At 36.6% G+C, this 18,639-nt stretch overlaps 1 protein-coding gene across 1 annotated transcript; it reads right to left on the bottom strand.

The window, feature by feature from the left end:
• Positions 1–4,313: 4,313 nt before the first annotated feature.
• Positions 4,314–9,648, bottom strand: LOC104611553 (deSI-like protein At4g17486). Its single transcript, XM_010278648.3, has 4 exons — positions 9,084–9,648; positions 7,280–7,567; positions 4,953–5,033; positions 4,314–4,713 (listed from the first exon to the last, which is right to left on the bottom strand). Exons 1-4 carry the CDS (start codon positions 9,235–9,237, stop codon positions 4,574–4,576), a joined length of 663 nt encoding a protein of 220 aa, XP_010276950.1. The 5' UTR covers positions 9,238–9,648; the 3' UTR covers positions 4,314–4,573.
• Between the last annotated feature and the right edge of the window lie 8,991 nt (positions 9,649–18,639).

Raw genomic sequence — 18,639 nt, 5'->3', positions numbered from 1 at the left:
AGAGCTCCTTGGCGTAGTGCAACCCAGCTGCTCCCTACAGGAGGTGATCTGCTCATCTTTGTAAGCGGCGGGAGCTGAGAGACCTGCGAAAACTAAATCAGAGAACCCGGGGGTGTTTACCCGGCGAGGTCACTCCGATGGATAAGTTAGCACTTTGGTAGTAGAGAGTTTGAAGATGATATTAAAGAATGAGAGAGATAGAGAGTAGGGGTTACCATCCTTTTTTCCGCCTCTCCTTCGCCCCTGGGGGGTGAGGTCTTTATATACTAGAGTCCTTGTAGGTTAGGTGGAGCAGTTCCTAGATTCCCGCTGTGATGGGACCTTCTTTCGTGTTAGGTGGGATAAAGCCACCAACTGGTAAGGTTGCCCATTTCCGCCTGACTCGGGGAGTGGGTGAACAAATATAGCCGTTACAAGTCATAATCCCATAAAATGCAAGGTATGGAGGTGTGTTTCTCGAGGTTGTTAGGTTGGCGCCTAGGCCAGGCCGCCAGCTCGTGCCAGGGCCAGGTCGCACCAGGGCCAGGCTATCAGCTCGTGCCAGGGCCAAGCTACCAGCTCGTGCCAGGGCTAGGTCGTGCCAGGGCCAGGCTACCAGATCGTGCCTATGCCAGGCCACGCCTGTGCCAGGCTACGCCTGGTGGGACACCATCAACTTAGCAAAGGCAAGTTGTTGTCAAAGTGGTCCCGGGTGTCGCCTAGTTGTTCTGAGGTGCCAGGCTACATGATGGCGAGTTGCCCAACGGCAAGCTTCTTGTGGCGAGCTGCCTAATTGTCAAGAGGTTGTACTTAGTCGCCAAGATGTGTCAGGTGTCACAATGTCATTGGAGGGCCAAATCCGCCCTCATCAAAAACCTACCCATGAATTTTGATAAATAACACCTGATTGGCTACCACATTTATGCTTCCAATTGATTGTTCAGAAGTTTTTCAGATATCATATCTTTTTCATAATATCACAATCAAACCCATAATTTTATTTATGAGTAGGAAAAATTCTCGATCAGTACTTTGGCTCGAGTGACAATTTAGTCCTCGAATTTTAAAATGTGACAATCCAACACCTGAACTTTCAATTTGCGACAATCTGATACCTGACGTTAACTCAATCAAAGCTATCAGGTGAGATAAGGTGCACTTTAAATAATTTCATAATACCAATACTAACCTTTATGATAATATTCAGATTTTACCCTTTTTCTTTCTTTTTACCTTATTCCCCTTTCTCGTTGAAGGAATGACAGAAGAAGTGGCGTTGACTTTCTAACCGTTCGTTTTCCCTCCTATCCAATTGAATTCTAAAATCAAATCTATTTTCGTGTTTAATCTGTCACGAGGATGGATGGAAAGAACAAAGAGGTTGTTGAATCTCAAAAGACTCTAGTCACTTGGTCATTGCTGAGAAAGATGAATGTGGACTAGAAGAAAATGTCAGGGTTTATAGGGAAGCACACTCGATTCATCTACAACAACGATGATGAGATAGAAGAAGAAGAGGTTGCAGAAATGAAAAGTTTTATCACTTAGTATCGTTCGTTTGAAGGGTATGCCTACTCTGGTAGGGAAGCATCTTCACTTCCTCGAAGAAGAAGAGTAAAGAGGAGAGATGGGCTTTTGATGGCGAGCAATAGTGTAGGAGATTATGATCTCTTTTTTTTTTTTACAAGAACGAATTGCCGAAAGCAACACAACATATCTGTTGAGTATTGAGGAGAATAGTCTGTTTTTATTCTTAGTTTACTGGTTGCCTTTCATAGTATAACTTCAAAATGAGTTAAAAATCCCGACTGTTGGTTCCACAGTTTACTACTTCCCGCAAGGCCATGCGGAGTAGGGCTTCTTCTTCTCCATATTTTAGTTCTTTGGCCTGCGTCAGGCACATAGTTTTGTGCAGAATCGTGTTAGTTATGTTCCTAGCGAATCTTGATACTAATGAGGTTTTTGCAAAACTACGTCTTGGACCGCTGGATCAATTGTTTTCCGGAATGGTTTGTATGCCACCGAATGCAACGGGATTATCGCAGGACGATGACGTTGAGGATTTTGAAGAAAAGATTTTGTCATTCTCGAAGATCCTGACACCAAGTGATGCAAACAATGGAGGTGGGTTTTCGGTTCCCAAGTTTTGTGAAGATTCAATATTTCCCCCATTGAACTACAAGGCGGAACTGCCAGTACAGGCGGTTACAGTGAGAGATGTTCATGGTGCTATGTGGGATTTCTGGGACATTTACTCTAGGATGCCACATCAACATTTGTTGACGACTGGGTGAAGTTCATTAATCATAAGAAGCTTGTTCCTAGAGATTCAGTGGTTTTTATGAAGAACCAAACTGGAGAGCTTTCTGTTGGGGTAAGGCGCAATGCGAGGTCAAGCGGCAGTATGGACTGTGTTCGGTGGAATTATCATGTTGGGTTTGTGGCTTCTCTCATTATGAAAACGAAAGAGGGGTTTTTGAGGAGTAGTAGGGGCAGGGTTTAGTAGAGGCTGCTGAATTAGCGAGAGTAAATATGCCTTTTGAGGTTGTTAATTATCCGAAAAGTAGGTTCACTAGGTTTTGTGGTCAAGGCGGAGGCAGAAGAGGAATCCCTCAATATAGTGGTCATTTTCGTCATTTCGAAAATGATTCAAACTCGATTGTTGAAAAATGAAATGGGTATTTATGTCTTTTTATGCATTCACTGATGGTGAATTAAAACCAGGTACCAGATTGTCGCAAATTGAAAGTGAGTATTGGATTGTCGCATTTTAAAGTTCGAGGACCAAATTGTCATTCGAGCCAAAGTACAAGATACTAATCGGGAATTTTCCCTTATAAGTATGTTTATATTGTACTTTTGTAATTTTTTCATATTATTTATTTTTTATAAAACGATATGTATATATATATGTGATAAAAATAATTGAAAAAATGATTGTACTTTTGTTTTTCTTTATATAGAATGTTATGTTTTTTTTTCAATAATTTGTTAAATTTTACGAAAATTAAATAAGATCGGATCATATTCGGATATCAGAAAATCCTTAACATGTTTTCAATTCGATTGGGATATCCCTAGCATGGAAAAGCATCTTGTCTTGTAGAGAGTTATTAAAAAAAATGCTTAAGATGGAAACTTGGAACATGAGTAGCAGTCTAGGAGATACTCTATTGGAAGAAATGACTGACACTATTAGTTTTAGTGAGGTAGAAAATTGGAGATTGATGAATTTAGGATTTGTTTGGTTATACAGTCGGAATTAGAATCAGAACAAAAATTCTTTAGAATCAGAATTGGAATATTCCAGACCCCTATTTCCACAAACCAAACGAGACCTTAATAGATTGGAACAGCAAAATTTGGAGGAGAGAGACCATGCAAATCAGGATGAAATATGAAATACTTTGGGGGAATAATTTAGGCCCCATTTGGTCTGGAATGGGCTATTCCAATTCCAACTGTTTGGTTGGGTGGAATCAGAATCCCATTCCCATTCCTTCTAGAATGACATTCCCCCATTTGAGAGAATGACCATTCCCTGCCCCTCCCTTGGGAATGAAATCCTATTCCTGCTGAATTCAATTCTCATTCCCATTTCTGATTGAACCAAACAGACATTGCGAATAAACCATTCCAATTCCGACTACAAGACAAACGGACCCATGAAAAGTTTACAGTAAAATCGGCCTATAGAATATGCTCCCAAATGGTGGAGCAGAACAGCTTTATTAAAAGAATGGGGAAAAATTAGAACATCCCATGAAAATTGTGGTTTGATTTATCAAAAAGAATAAAATAGGAACATCCCATTATCCCCTAAAGATCAAAACCTTCATGTGGTTGTTAATCCAAAAGAAGCTGTCAACAAAAAGGAAATCTATTAGATAGGGATCTTCAAATAGATCCGAGCTGCTCCCAAAGTGGGGAAATGGAAGATGAAAACCATTTATTTATTAGTTGTCAATTGGCAAAGCAGGTAGGGTCAGGGGTGGAGAATGGAAATCTAGGGCCAAGAATAGAGACAGAAAGTTTAGAACAGTGGCTCTCAAGGAAACTAGAGGACAAGATAGAAACTGATATGATACTTGAATGGGAAACAATAGTGTCTACCTTGAACCATTTGGAAGCAAAGAAACGAAAAAATTTTTTGCGAATAAAGAGAACCAACCGGGCAAGGAAGACCCAACCAATCAGTAGAAACATTAATTACTGTTTTAACGCAAAATAGTCTCAACCAAATAGAAAATTGATGTGTAAACTCAAAGTGTCAAGTTATTTCTCCACGGGGAAGGAAAGATCATGTACTCAACCTTCTGATTTGAGCCAACAAATTGGAACATGAATATATCTGATTCCAAAATACTCGAAAAAGACAATTAATAGAAGGTGAATAAAAATTACATTAAAACAAGCAACCAAATATTTAGATGCCTGAAAAAAAAAAGACAAACTAAAAGAGAATGTAAAGCTTGGACTGCAAGATGCTGACTTGAAACTTATCGCCTGCATGATCTTTTCCCAGCAAAAAGTCACACGGTCTACACCATGAGAAATTGAAGTGTGATTTTTGTTTCCAAGCAGAAGATTTACTTCACCTTTGAGCCTCCTTGATAAAGGTCTTAACCCCACCACCGGTTGATGGTGAGAGAAGGTGTTTATCTTGATCTGCATCATCGCTTTCTGTGGCTTCATGTGGTGTAGTGCCTGAGAGATTCTCGGATCCTTCTTCTTCTGCATGTTGCATAATAAATTCACTAGTATAAGAAGTCATGCAACAAAATTGGAGCTTGGGCTCCTTTGGGATGTCAAACAGGGTAGATCAAGCCCTGTCATCTTTGACCCATGTTTGGTGACTGAGCATCAAGAAAGAAAAGCAAAATACAAATTTGCACGAAGACAAAGTTTGGTGGCGCCCATTTTTGACACTGTGACAGGAACATCAAGCTCATAAAGAGAAATAAGCTACTAACCAGAATAGACATGGTAATCAGGCAGCTGTTTGACCGTGGATACTTGGATGTTTTCAGGAAGCAGACAATTGCACATGGAACCTGAAATTCAGATCAGAATTTGCATCTTCAATACTCTATTATAATACATACCACCACTGAAAAGTAAGGTGGAACGGATGGAAAATGATAAATAATAACAATGACAATGATGATAAGAATAATGTTGATCCTTCAGGTATTTTGCAAAGTTCATAAGACCATCACCTAGGTAGGAGTCTAGGCACAGCCCAGGTAACCAGGTGCTTACATGAGAAAGACACACATATTTTATACAAGGCCCCCAGCTATGTGACAACTACGACAATGCAGGACTTTACATGGTCAAACCATAACACTATGATTTTGAATGCCCAACCTGCCCCCATGATCCTTTTAGTAAGTTTTAAATGATTAATATGAGCTCAGAACTTTATTTATGTGCACAAGCTACATTTACATGGAAATGAATCACTAAAAACTTCTATTATGGAGAAGCTCTTCCATTGGTAGGTGCTTTCATCAAGTGACTTTCTAGAATAGGACTTCAAATACTGAAAGCAATCCCCACAAATTTGCTTTTTTTTTTTTTCTTTTCTCCTTTTCTTGGTAAGTAAACTTTATTCCATGTTTTTAGTAATTAATCTTAGTACGGAAGCAATGGCGTGTTGTAAGAAATAGTTGCAGGTAAAATTTTGTAATTACATTAGTTATACACTATTTTCTCTCTCATGCAGAAAGACATCTTTCTTTTTCGCCCCTGCTAGAAGAAGTTTCTAGCAGCAAACAAACATCAATAAGTACAAACAATAAGACAGATAGGGGGGCAAAGATAATATGATCCCCATTCCCCAGACTCCAACGATTCCCCAAAGGCTGATATCCAACCAAAAACTGGTGAAACTGCCAGAATCCAGCAAGATGAAATTTCTTGAATATACTTGAACAGTGGCATTTAACACTGAAAAAAAAAGGAAGACTAAAAGCATACCCGGGTTCTCTTCTTTTACTGAGAAGAAGAAGCTCAAAAACAGAAGATAGTGCATGGAGAATGAAAGGTGCCTAAAAAAAGCTATTGTATTCTTTTTTTAATGAAAAAAGGAAAGTAAAAATAATGGAAAGCAATTGGAAATTAGGAGACTTAATCTATTGTAACCTGCAATGGAATGTGAGAGAGTTAAATTAGTGAGCATTATATTAGGGGATTAATTGAAGAAACCAAACATGGGTCTACACTGCTTACCAAGATAAGTAGGGAACTTTGAGATTTTGAGGCATAGGGGGGACCGAGGTTCCCCCACATCCCCCTACCTCTTTGCCTCTAGAGAGAGAGGGGAAGAAAAGAAGTACAAAGCTGCCCAAGCCCTTTTCCTATCATGTATTTTTTTGGTTGTAAAATTATGCCCCAGAACCTAGATCCTTCCAAAGTACATCCTGTCTACCTACTACTCTAGCCATTCAATGGAGGAGTAACTGAGTAAGCTGATGTCAGAATCCATCTGAACAAGCTGCTCAGGTGAGCTGCTAAAGCCTCAGTTTCCCTAAAAGGAATCATAGTGTCCAGTCCCTCTTCAGTCCCATTCATCCAGCCTATAGATCTATAAACACCTAGCAAAATGCTTTGATCTTTTTTATCAAATCTTTTATTAGTTAAAAGTTATCACTTAGGCAATAAAGCTTTCTCTCAAAAATCATCACATACACAAAACATGAACACACCCAAACATTTTTCTTGGTAGGTAAAAGTTGATCTTTGTTTTTTCAGTAGTGAATCTATTGCCTATCAGCAGCAATGATGGAAGAAAAAAAATGCAACTACATGTGCATTACATGTCCCAAGTTAACATGAAACATATCATCATCATTCAGGCCTTATCCCAAACAATATGGGTTTGGCTACGTGAATCATATTTTGCCATTCCATTCTGCTTAATGCCTAATGTGAAACATATCATATAAATTATATCTTTTATTTGTCAAAAATTATTCCTTGGCTAACAAGGTGCTATCCCATTGCCTACCATAACTTTGTTGCATTGGTAAACCTTGGTACACTTTCATTTTTTTTTCTTCTTTTACAATTATATAAATTTGTTCTGTTTTCATCATTACGGAACACAAAACATAAAAAGGGAAAGTACAATCTGCAAAACCCTTCCACTTAACAAATATGAATAAAAAAACTAAAAACTTAGAAAAGGGATATTATCAGTAAAAATAGCATTACTTGGAACTTAAGCAGGGAGTAAAACTATCATATGCATAATGGTTTGGGAGTACAATTAATTGATTTTTAAAATTCTACATACCTAGTTGTGCAAGCCGGTTCACCCATCCAGGAATCCCTCTACCTGTCAATCTCCGGGAAATGTCATTAGTAAAATGGTTGCAGTTCTTAGAGATTAGGTGATAAGTATCCCCATGATATTCTGAAGCAACGTTCTCCATAAATGTGCGAAATTCAGAGTGAAGCATGTTTATATAACCTAATGTAATGGAGCATCGATAGATAAAACCTGGGCAACTCCTTGGTTCCACCTCAAACACTCCACTGGTTGGGAAATCATGGGCCCCAAATCCGTACTCCATACCATGCACTGTTACAATATTAGTCAAGAACCATTTCATAACAACCCACAAGATAGACACAATATTAACATTGACACAGGAAGTTAGGCTCAGTTTGGAAGGATACAAATACAAATATGTAGAGTACAAAACCTTGTATTTTGTATTATTTTCTATGTATTTGTACTGTACATATTTGTATTTGTACTCTTTTCAAACTGAGACTTAAAAACAAATAGCACTGATCAAAGAATTAAAAAAAAAAAAGAAAAAGTTAGTAACATGTAGCACACAGTAAGAAACTTCAGAGGGGAAAGCTGTGATAATACTGGGTTCAAATTTATTTCTTTATAGTTGTTCCAAACAACAATTGTGAGAAAATAAGACTTTTTTTACTGAGTAAAAGTAGTTTTTTTTTTTTTTTCATTCCATAAGTTGAGTTTCTTATAATTTCTACCCTGATAGCAATAACACACAGTCTGTGCTCCTTTCAACTTGAACCCCTACCTATCCATCTTACTTGTGTGGGCTATGCTTGTGGCAAGATTCTGTACTCAAACGAAAACAGAAACGCTCAGTTTGGAAAGAGTACAAATACAAATGTGTAGAGTGCAAAACCTTATATTTTGTATTATTCTATATGTATTTACACTGTACATATTTGTATTTGTACTCCTTCCAAACTGAGCCAAAAGAAAAGAAGGGATGTAAATATCATAAATTGAGATGCAAAACAGTAAAAGGTGGGTTACTATAGATGAGGTCTGTTTCTCCCCATTTAATATGAGAACTGGTTATCAATTGAAGACAAAGTTGGAAAGGACTGTAACAGAAAAACTAGACAGTTCCGCATTCCCCATTGTAAAGAAAACTTCCCTTCCTGTCATTTTCCTCTCTAATTATCTGAGTCCATTTGCATCACATGGTTTTTCATCTTAATTGGTGCTACATTGTGATAAAAGAATTAAAAAATTATTAAATGATATTAAGAAGTTATGACATCCTAATTACTTCCTTAGGATTCTCGACAGTTCGCGCGACAAACTACCACCTCCAACCCTCACTCCCACGCGAAAAAAAAAGAAGAAATAAAAACAAAATAATCCATATCGTATCAATATTACTTATAACATATAGAAAAACTCAAACCCAACTACCCAATTACACTGGAAAAATCCAAATAGTCTTCTAATAAAACCTGTGGAACATTTCTTGAGTCTAATAAAACCGGGTTCCCTACTGCAAAATACAATAAATTCAAGAGAACCCACGATCGACCTAGATTTATATCCTGAACTACGAAATGCAAAATTAAGAAAATTGACCCAATCCAATAGATAATCAAAGATTCAAAACCCAAGTAATCTCTCACCTGAAACTAACCAAATTGGAGATCATCATGCAACTGGTAAATAAAAAAAATAAAAAAAAGTAAACATATAGCCAGTGATAAGATAAAATCTTTTTTTTTTTTGATCAATTAAAATCAACACGAAGCTTTTACCGTGAACAGTAAAGGAAAAGCACCGAAGTCGGATCCCGTACCTTCAATCCCAGAATGAAAGATTCCCAAGCCGAACCAGTAAACATAGTTGTTAAGAGGGGTTAGATCATAGACATTCAGTAAGACCTGACTCCCACAATTCCCGTCGTTGCCTTCCGGAGCGGTCGAGTTCGATGCATTCACAATTCCACCCATAAGTTTCTTTTCTGCAACTTGTCAAATGAGAAAATCAAAAAAGCTCAAGCATATCACGAACAAGAACCCAAAAAAGCCCTTTTATCACCTATCCTGCCATCCATGCCCAGAACCCAGAAGAGAGGCTAAGAAAGAAGAGAACCACAAGCAAACAACCAAGGTAACGAACCAAACGGAGCTCCCGCTGCAGGGAAAACGGAATTTTATTTATATGGAGGAAAGAAAAGTGTATCGTTTGTTTCTCCTTCTTCTTGCCAGCTGATGTCCACGCAAGGTAGGACCCACAAGACCGACGTGGCTGGCATGCTGGAAGGAACACCCAACATGAGTGGTCAGAAAAGGGTTCATAATAAACAATATGCTTGGAGTTGAAATCAGCGCCCCATGAGAACGTCCCACAGCACATCCCCGCCTGTAGTGAAACATCTTTCGCATCATTTCATTTATGATGCTATCATTGAGAGATATTTCGAATATACGGCGGAGATATGCTGTGAGACGTTGTAGGGGACTGATTTGAACTCACGTCCTTTGACCTCTGGAATCCAAGGCGTTGGCTTTGATTTGAGAGAAGGCCTTATCTATGGCATTCAGCTGCTAATCTTGGATTAATTATAGCTCCTACAATTAATTTTCCTCTACAGAATATAAAATCTTGTATTGTGTATTATTTTGTATATATTTGCATTTGTAGCTTTTTCCAAACTGAGCATTTGAATCGAATTAATATTTGTGACAACTAACAACGCTATTGAGCAAGTTCTTGACCTTAATTTACAGCATAATAGAGTCCATTAGTTATTACGGTATTAATATTCAAAGGGCTGATTCAAGATATTGAATTGCTCATTCATGTGTAATCAAGGCACCGAATCATTAGAAACAATAGGAATTGCAAATATTTCACTTGGTTGGATTACTAATTTGCTTGGAATTTTGGAAGAGATAATTGGCATGAAGGAGGAACCCAAGAGAAATTTCCCTTATTATCTGAATGGATAGAGTATTTCTTGAACTTTCCCATAATGAGAAACAAGTTGCCTCCTCGAGATAGATTACTTGGCTTGTACTGTGGTCATTGGTAGACAAATATTTTATAATATATTAGTTATATTATTAATAAGATATCATATATTATATAATATATAGAATATTGTATAATATATTTTTTGCTACTAATATTATTATTACATAATATTATAATATATATTATATTTTCTATTATGTATATACTACTATCAAGTCGGGTTTGGGCTCGAGTTGGGCTCATTTGAGAAAGCCTAAACCTGAGCCCAACCCAAAAAGCAGGCCCAATGTTTAGAGCCCAAGCCTGAGTCCGCAGGCATAAAAGTTTGTCCAAGCCCGACATATAGTGGGTTGGGCCAAGCTAGCCCATCAGGCTACTCAGCCCATGAACAAGTCTAGTCGTCAAGACTCCATTGTTGTAATAGATTATCTTAAATGCTCCTTAAAACTGTTTTGCAAGGACATGTATTTTGATGTAGATGTTTTAAGAACTAATTTGTTTGCAATGCAATTTTATTTGTGTTAATACAATAGTATGGGAGTCAAATGACTTGAATGAAATTTATAATTTATTCTTATTTTCAATTTAACTTCACTTTTTTGTTTGTATTGTAAATGAAGCAAAAAAAAAAAAAAAATACATAAAATAAAGTGATACCGAAAGAGCCTTTGACCAATCAAGATATCTCTTAAGCAATATTGATACTTTTAATTTTAAGGTTCTAATTGTCGTTGGTGCAAATCTGAACCAAATACAAATTTTGTACCCAAGTCAATTTTAGATCCATTTGTTTGTTATTATGATTTGCACTCCCACCTGATGCAAAAATTTTGCTTTTGTCTCATTTACTTTAATTGGAAATGCAAATTTTCCATCTAAAAAATCAATACAAAATTTGTACCACCATTTAAATAAGAAGTATCAAGTGCCTCAAAACTAGGCTGGTGTACATTAAGCCTCTTCCTCATGTTCTTGTTTATTTGGTTTGTGGGGATGGAGGTATTGGAATCAAAAGTGATATGGCCCATTCCGATTCCAACTATTTGATTGGGTAGAATCGAATTCTGATTCCCTTTTTTGGTGGAATGGCATTCACCCATTTGAGGGAATGATCATTCCCTCTCCCTTGAGAACAAGAATCCCATTCCACCCACTTTTGATTCTAAATTCATGTCTAAACTAAACAATGGGTTCTCAATTGGCCTGAAGTTAGGTCCATAATCTCCCTTATGAATTAATGAGAGATAATGTGGCTCAGGGAATTGGGATTTGGGACATCTTTCCTTGCTTGCTTCCACTTTTGATTTAGATGGGGTTGTTATCAGATCAAAAGTGACTATTGATATTGATCGGTCTCTTAAAGATGGAGGTCTTGTTGCTCCTCATATTTGGGTAGTTTACTAATATGAAAATATCCTAGGAGGAATGACCAGCCTCCAAATTTTAGGGATTATATGGAGGAGCAGAGAACAAGGAGGTAGGGAAATATAGAACTTCTTCAAGTTCCAATTATGGCAGTGTAAGTGGTGGTGGTAGCAGGAGTTAGAAGGTGGATAGCTCCTCAGGAATAGGCGAATAGCTAGTATTAGGGAAGAAAGGGCAATTGATGATGTGGTGTGGTCACTGGTTTTGGTTAGTTAGGATCAGTCAAATCCTAAGTTTGTTGGGTTGAAGGTCTTCATGAGAGTTTACTAACTCAAGATAGGAGAATTCTTAGAGATGTTGAACCAAGTTGCTTCAGGTTTGGCATCCTCCTTTTCGAATCATAAGTTTGGGTATAGCTTGGATCCGAATATTGGTATCGAAGATTTGGGTTCAAATCATTTAATGGTGGGTCATGGGTCCAAACGACCTAGGATGGATTATGATGGTGAGTCGCACTCTGCTTTTAGTTCAGGCACTTCTGGTTCTTCTAACCCAAGTATGTTAGAACAACTAGGGAAGAATCCTGTGGTGGTTGAAGAAAACGTTAATAGTGTGGTTGCTTCTTTAGGTAACTAAGGAATTAGAATTAGGGAGTCTAGATAGGGTAGTACTCACAATCGGGAAAACCAGAACTCCTCTGTTGAACAAGATGATCACTAGGTAATGCATAGTCTTAACCATGGTTTTCAAAACCGAACTGGATCGGAAAAACCAGGAACCAGTCAAGTTAGCAAATCCTAGAACCGTTATTTTGCCAAAAAATCGTTGATTTGATTAGAAATCACTAATCCGGGCAGTCAAACTGTTTGAACTGTTCGAACCATTCAATGGTTTTGGCCTTTTTTTTAATTTTTTTATTCTTTTTGTCAGAATAGGCCATCCATTCGGTTCAAACGGTCAGACCGTTTGACCCGAGAACCAGACTCCTAGTCGGTTCGTTGTCCAATTCGGTTTTAAAAACCTTGGTCTTAACTTTTCAACACATTTAAATATAGAAGCTTTGATCTTATTTGCTTGGAATTGTAGGGACGTTGTAAGAAAATATTTTCTTCAAAATCTAAATCGTTTTGTTAAATCTAGGAGACCAGATTTTATTTTTCTCTTTGAAATTGAGGTTTCTTGATGATAAGATGGTTACGATTGCTAGTAGACTAAGATATCCTAACTATTTTTTGCTTCTTTTAAAGGGAAATAAGGAGGGTTAATTATATTTTGGAAGGAAAATCTTCTTCTGTATATTTTATCTTCATCAAGTAGGTATATTTTACTTTCTATAAAATATTTTCCTTTAACTAAGGAATGGTTAATTTATTTCTTGCATGTAGGACCTTACAAGCAGAACAAAATTACATTTCTGGAAAAATAATTTCTAGATATTGCAGCATAATTTGTAGGCCAGGATATGCCTTTTCTTTTCTTAGGCAATTTCAATGTTGATTTTAATATGCAATTTGATGAACCTAATGATAATAGTTTCTTATCTTCAATTTGGCAAAAATTTCCTAAGAACGTTTTCTCTGATTTTGTTTATGTCTATAATCGTAAGGAGATAAATATGTTTGAAGGCTCCAATACTCGAACTAATGGTCAAAAAAGGTTTAGGTAGGTCTAATAAGAAGCTTGATAGATTTTTGTCTCAATGGCCTGTTGATAGTTGTTTAATTTGGTTAATGCCTTTGTCTTGTTTTGAATTTTGAAGCTTATACTAAACCAAAACGGTTTCGTTTCTTTGAGACTTGGCTTCAAGAGGAGGGTTGTTGAAATTTAATTCAAAGCAATTGAAACCCAAGATTGGAAGGTTTTGATACTTACCACATCATGACTGGACTAGATCACAAGGAGGTGGAATAAAGAGAAATTTGGGGATGCAAATGAGAAGTTTGACAATATAAATAATCAAATAGTCCAATTAGAGGAGCTTTTCTTGTGAGGATGAAAACCTAAGTCAACTGGAGGAACTTATTAACCTGAAGACTATATCACTAAATCAACATGAATAAATACTAATTCCATAGAGCTACACTGTGTAGGAGATAAAGGAACAGCATAACTTGGGTTAAAACCAAGGTTCAAAATATCGATATTGTTTATTTTTTTACTTTTTTTTATTTTGTTTTCAAAACCAATTCAAGGGGCCCGGTTTAAGGCTCCTCCACCCCTGAATCGGTCAGAACCCCGATACACCCTCTGTAGGGGCATATCAGGGAGTTCCCGAAATGATACGTATCAGCCGATACGAGCCAATACATGTCGATACTTTAAACCTTGGTTAAAACTAAGGGTATGGATTAATAATCATGAAGGAATTTCATCCTTGTTTGTGAACCATTTTGAAAACTTTTTTAAATTTGAGAGAGAGGGTACTATTGAGTTTCCCCATCTTTTTGAATAAATCATCTTAGATGAGCATAACATGTTCTTGCTTAGATTGCCTACCATGGAGAAAGTTCAAGAAGTGGCCATCTCTTTAGGTGCTTTAAAAGCCCCTAGACAAGATGGTATCCCAACTTTAATCTATCATAAGTTTTGGGAGCAAATGGGACAAGATATTTTTTGAATTTGTGTGCAATTTTTTATGCATAAAAAATTTATCAATAGAACTAATCACACCTTCCTAACTCTAATCCTAAAAACTAAGGAACTCATTAAAGAAAAATATTATAGGCCAATTAACTTATGCAATGTTTTGTATAAAATTTAGTATCAAGCAATTGTCCAATGGGTTGAAGCCATTGCTTAAAAAATGTATCTCACTTGTCTAGAGTGTCTTTGTTCCTAGAAGACAAATATAAAACAATGCATGGTTTTCAAAACCGGACCGGACCAGATGGTCAGATTGGAAAAAAATCGGGAACCGGTAGGTGGCTGGTTCCGCTTTACCCTAGAACCATTATTTCGCCAAAAACCGTTGATTTGGTCATCAAACTATTAACCCAGGTGGTTGAACCGTTCAAATCGTCCAATGGTTTTGGCTGTTTTTTTTTATATTTTATATTTTTTATCATAATGGGTTGTCCATTCGGTTCGAATGTCGGACCATTCGACCCAGGAACCGGACCCCTGACCAATTTGTTGTCTGATTTGATTTTAAAAACCTTGGAATAATGTGGTCATACCCTAGAAAATTTTACACTTTGCTAAGAAGAAATGTTAAGGAAGAGCCAAGGAGGAGATATGATAGCAAAATTAAAATTGGATATCTCAAAAGCTTATGATACTTTGGAATAGGATTACCTGTTATGGATTTTAAAAGAGTTAGGGTGTGATTTAATTTTTGCTTGTATTTCTTCTGTGAACTTCTTTATTTAATGGTGTGGCAGAAGGACACTTTGGGACTCCTAGGAAGAATAAGCAAGGTGACCCACTGTCCCCTTATCTCTTTGTTTTATCTATGGTGGGGTTAACTTAGTTGATTCTTAAAGCTAATGATATGGGAAAATTGGAGTGAATTAAAATTCAAAGGGAAGCCCCTACAATATCCCATATATTGTTTGTCGATGATGTTCTTTTATTTGAAAAAGCAAAAAGAAAGAGGTGGCAACAAATTTTAATGAAGCATTAGGGTAATTCCAAAATCTTTTAAGCCTAAGAATAAATTTTTAAACTTGGGTTGTGGTTTAGTCAAAATACCCCAGCTAAGGGTAAAAAAACGTTAAGAAGACAAATAAAAGTGTTGCCTCTTCCCAAGGACTATAAGTACATGGCTGTTCATCTTTTATGGAGAGAGAAAAATGAATCTTTGGAATTTGTTTTAGATAAGATGAAAAGTAGACTAGCCCAATAGAAAGCCTCATCTCTATCCTATGTGGGCAAAAGAACTTTAAATCAATCCACGTTGCAAACCATTCCTCTATATTGTATGAGTCTGACTCAATTCTCAAAGTAAACTATAAAAAAAAAGTGAACAAACTCAACCAAACTTTTGGTGGAGGGGTTCAAAGAATAGACAACCTGGGATCAAATAGGCTAGTTGGTTAGATACATTATAGAGACAAATTCATTGTGGGAGAAAATTCTCATAAGTAACCTTAAAACTAATGAGATTATTCCAACAAGAGTAATTGCATCTGCCTCCCCTTTTTGGAAAAGCATTTGTAAGTCTTTGCGGATCCTCTTACCAGACCTTGGAGTTTAAGTGTGTAAAGATTCATAGGTCAATATTTGGAACTATCCTTTGATATGTGATGCCAAGAGATTTCATGTTCCTACTGATCCCCTAAATTTAAGTGACCAAAGCTTAATGATCAAAGATATGATGAAGTAGTATGAAGTTGAGCTGGAAAGGAATAAGCTAAGTTAGTTATTTTGGTAAGCTAAGGCCCAATTTATTCTCAACACTCATATTCTTAGGTTTGTGATAAATGAAACTTAATTTATGTGGTTGGGGGGACCCCCAATGGCTCATTTTCAGTTTAGAGCTATTACCTTCAAGACTGGAGGAGATCAAACCTATTATTTGATGGAAGCCTGCTAAGAATAATTAGGAAGGTTTGGAAGCTAAATATCTCCACAAAATTCAAATTGTTTGTATGGTGCTTGATTAGGAATTTTATTTTCACAAAACCTAGACTAGTTAATATTGGTCTGGCTTTTGATTATTTGTGTTCTTTGTGTGGTCAGGAGGAAGAAACTACCATTTATTTATTTTGCTACTACCCCTTTGTTAAAGCTATTTGTTTTGCTTCTCCTAAATTTCCCTCTTCTCAAGCTAATTCTTTTCTTGATTTTTTTATTTAAGTTTGGAATACTAATCTTCCCTCTGAAAAAGTGATATCTTGGATCACTACCGCTCTATATTTTGTGTGGTTGTCTAGGAACGATTTGATGTTTAATAATATTAATAGATTTGTTCAATGGGTGTTGTCTGTTGTGTCGAGAATTTTCTTTGAACTAAATAATGAGACTGGTCTACATTCATTAGGTGATCATCAAATGTTAATTGTAAATAATTTAGTGAAAACTCCCGATTAGTGCCCTCTACTTTGGGCTTAGTGCCACTTTGGTCCTGAACTTTAAAATGCGACAGTTCTGTATCTGGACTTTCAAAACGTGCCAATCCAATACTTGTTGTTAAATTAATACCCTCTACTTTGGGCCTAGTGCCACTTTGGTCCCTGAACTTTAAAATGCGATAATTCAGTACCCGAACTTTCAAAACGTGCCAATCTAGTACCTGTCTTTAACTAGTCATTAAATGGCATGTGAAAAAATAAATGCCCTTTAAGTGTTATCTAATTTTCTTTATCAACCATCCAAATGCCCAAATCTGGCAATGGATGACGCACGGAGAACCATGGATGGAGATTATACTCATGAGATTAATTTCAATCCTTATATGCTCAAAACTCAATTCCCCTACACCATCAGTTTCAATAGTTAAAGCCCTAAAACCTTACTATGATCAAATCCATAGAAATGCCTTAAAAAATCAGGGGTCCAATGTCATCCAAATCAAACTAAACCAATTCCATTTAAGTAGATACAGAACCCATAAAAGAGAACTAGAAAAAAAAAGAAAAAAAAGCAGATGCAGCTTTTACTTCAAAGAAAGAAGCTAAACCAATAAAAAAGAAAAAATACGAAAGATGTAGTAAATTGGCACAAAAAGAGAGAAAACAACAGACCTGACTTGGTGTTTTGCAACTCTGTTTCATCTTCTTGAGGAAGAAGATGATAAACAATGTTTTATTTTGAAAGGTGATTTTGACATTTTCAAAAGTCTTAAGTCACACATGATGTCATGTGATACACATAACTGATGGTCCTTTAAGGTAAGTACTAGATTGGTACGTTTTGAAAGTTCGGTACTGAATTTTCACGCTTTAAAGTTTAGGGACCAAAGTGGCATTAGACCCAAAGTACAAGGTACTAATTGGTTATTTTCCCAATAATTTAAATCAAAATTTTATCCCCTTTTGATAGTTTTGATGTTATTATGAAGTGCAAGGTTCAAAGTATCGATATTGTTTTTTTTTTTGTTTTTTTTCAAAACTGGTTCAAAGGAGCCAGTTTAAGACCGATCTACCCTCTGAACCACTTGCCGACCCAAAACACTCTTTGTAGAGACATATCAAAAAGACTCTAATACGATACATATCGGCCGATATGTGACAAACTTTTTATCCTTGGATGGTGGAATAATCTCAAACGTTGGAATTTCTTTTGGATGTTATGTTTACAGTAATGATAATCGTTTGTATTTGCCACAAGTGGTAGTAGGAATTTTTTATTGGGACCAGTAAATGCTGAATTGTTGGCTATCCCAATGGCCTTGGAGCTGACATTCTGGAGAGGCTGGAAGTCAATTTTGGTTCTTATGCAAAATTCGTTATCAAACCAATTTTCCCTTTCCTGGGATTTTGCTTTTGGACAGTGTTTATTTTTTGAAGTAGAACTTTAATATTGCCTCTTGGGTTGTAATAAAAGGGAGAAAATTTTCTTTATACTCTTGACTCTCGCCCTAAAATTTTCCTTGTTCTAGTGTTTGGATTTTTTTTAAATCTCTTTATGACCCTCTAATGGGTGGTTACAGTGCTATTCCATTTCTCGCACGCTCAGATATTGACAGTATCCCATTTTTAATAGAAATAATACAGATGGCTCGAATTCCGATGGGCAATTACTGTGCGATTCCATTTTTCGTATGCTCAGCTCTTGACCATATCCCTTTTTAAAAGATGTAATATAAATGACCCGATTTCTATCTTGTATAGGTTTTCTGTCCCTTCATAGGCTCCTTTTCATCCATTAATAAAATTTCATGACCGCCTCCAAGTAGGTTTGGGGTCTAAGAAAGAAAAAAAATAAAAAGTTCTTTTCAACAAAGTGGAAACCATATCACTTTGCTTCATACCTGATTCCAGAATAAATAATATTCTCCTTGCCTCCATGAGCCCATTTGTACCAGTACAAATAAAATTTATAGGGCTCAATTTGGAAAGAGTATAAAT

Source organism: Nelumbo nucifera, chromosome 1 (genome assembly GCF_055504915.1).
Source record: "Nelumbo nucifera cultivar China Antique chromosome 1, China Antique-T2T, whole genome shotgun sequence".
NCBI classification, from domain to species: Eukaryota; Viridiplantae; Streptophyta; class Magnoliopsida; order Proteales; family Nelumbonaceae; genus Nelumbo; species Nelumbo nucifera.
This window is presented reverse-complemented; position numbering and strand designations above follow the sequence as displayed.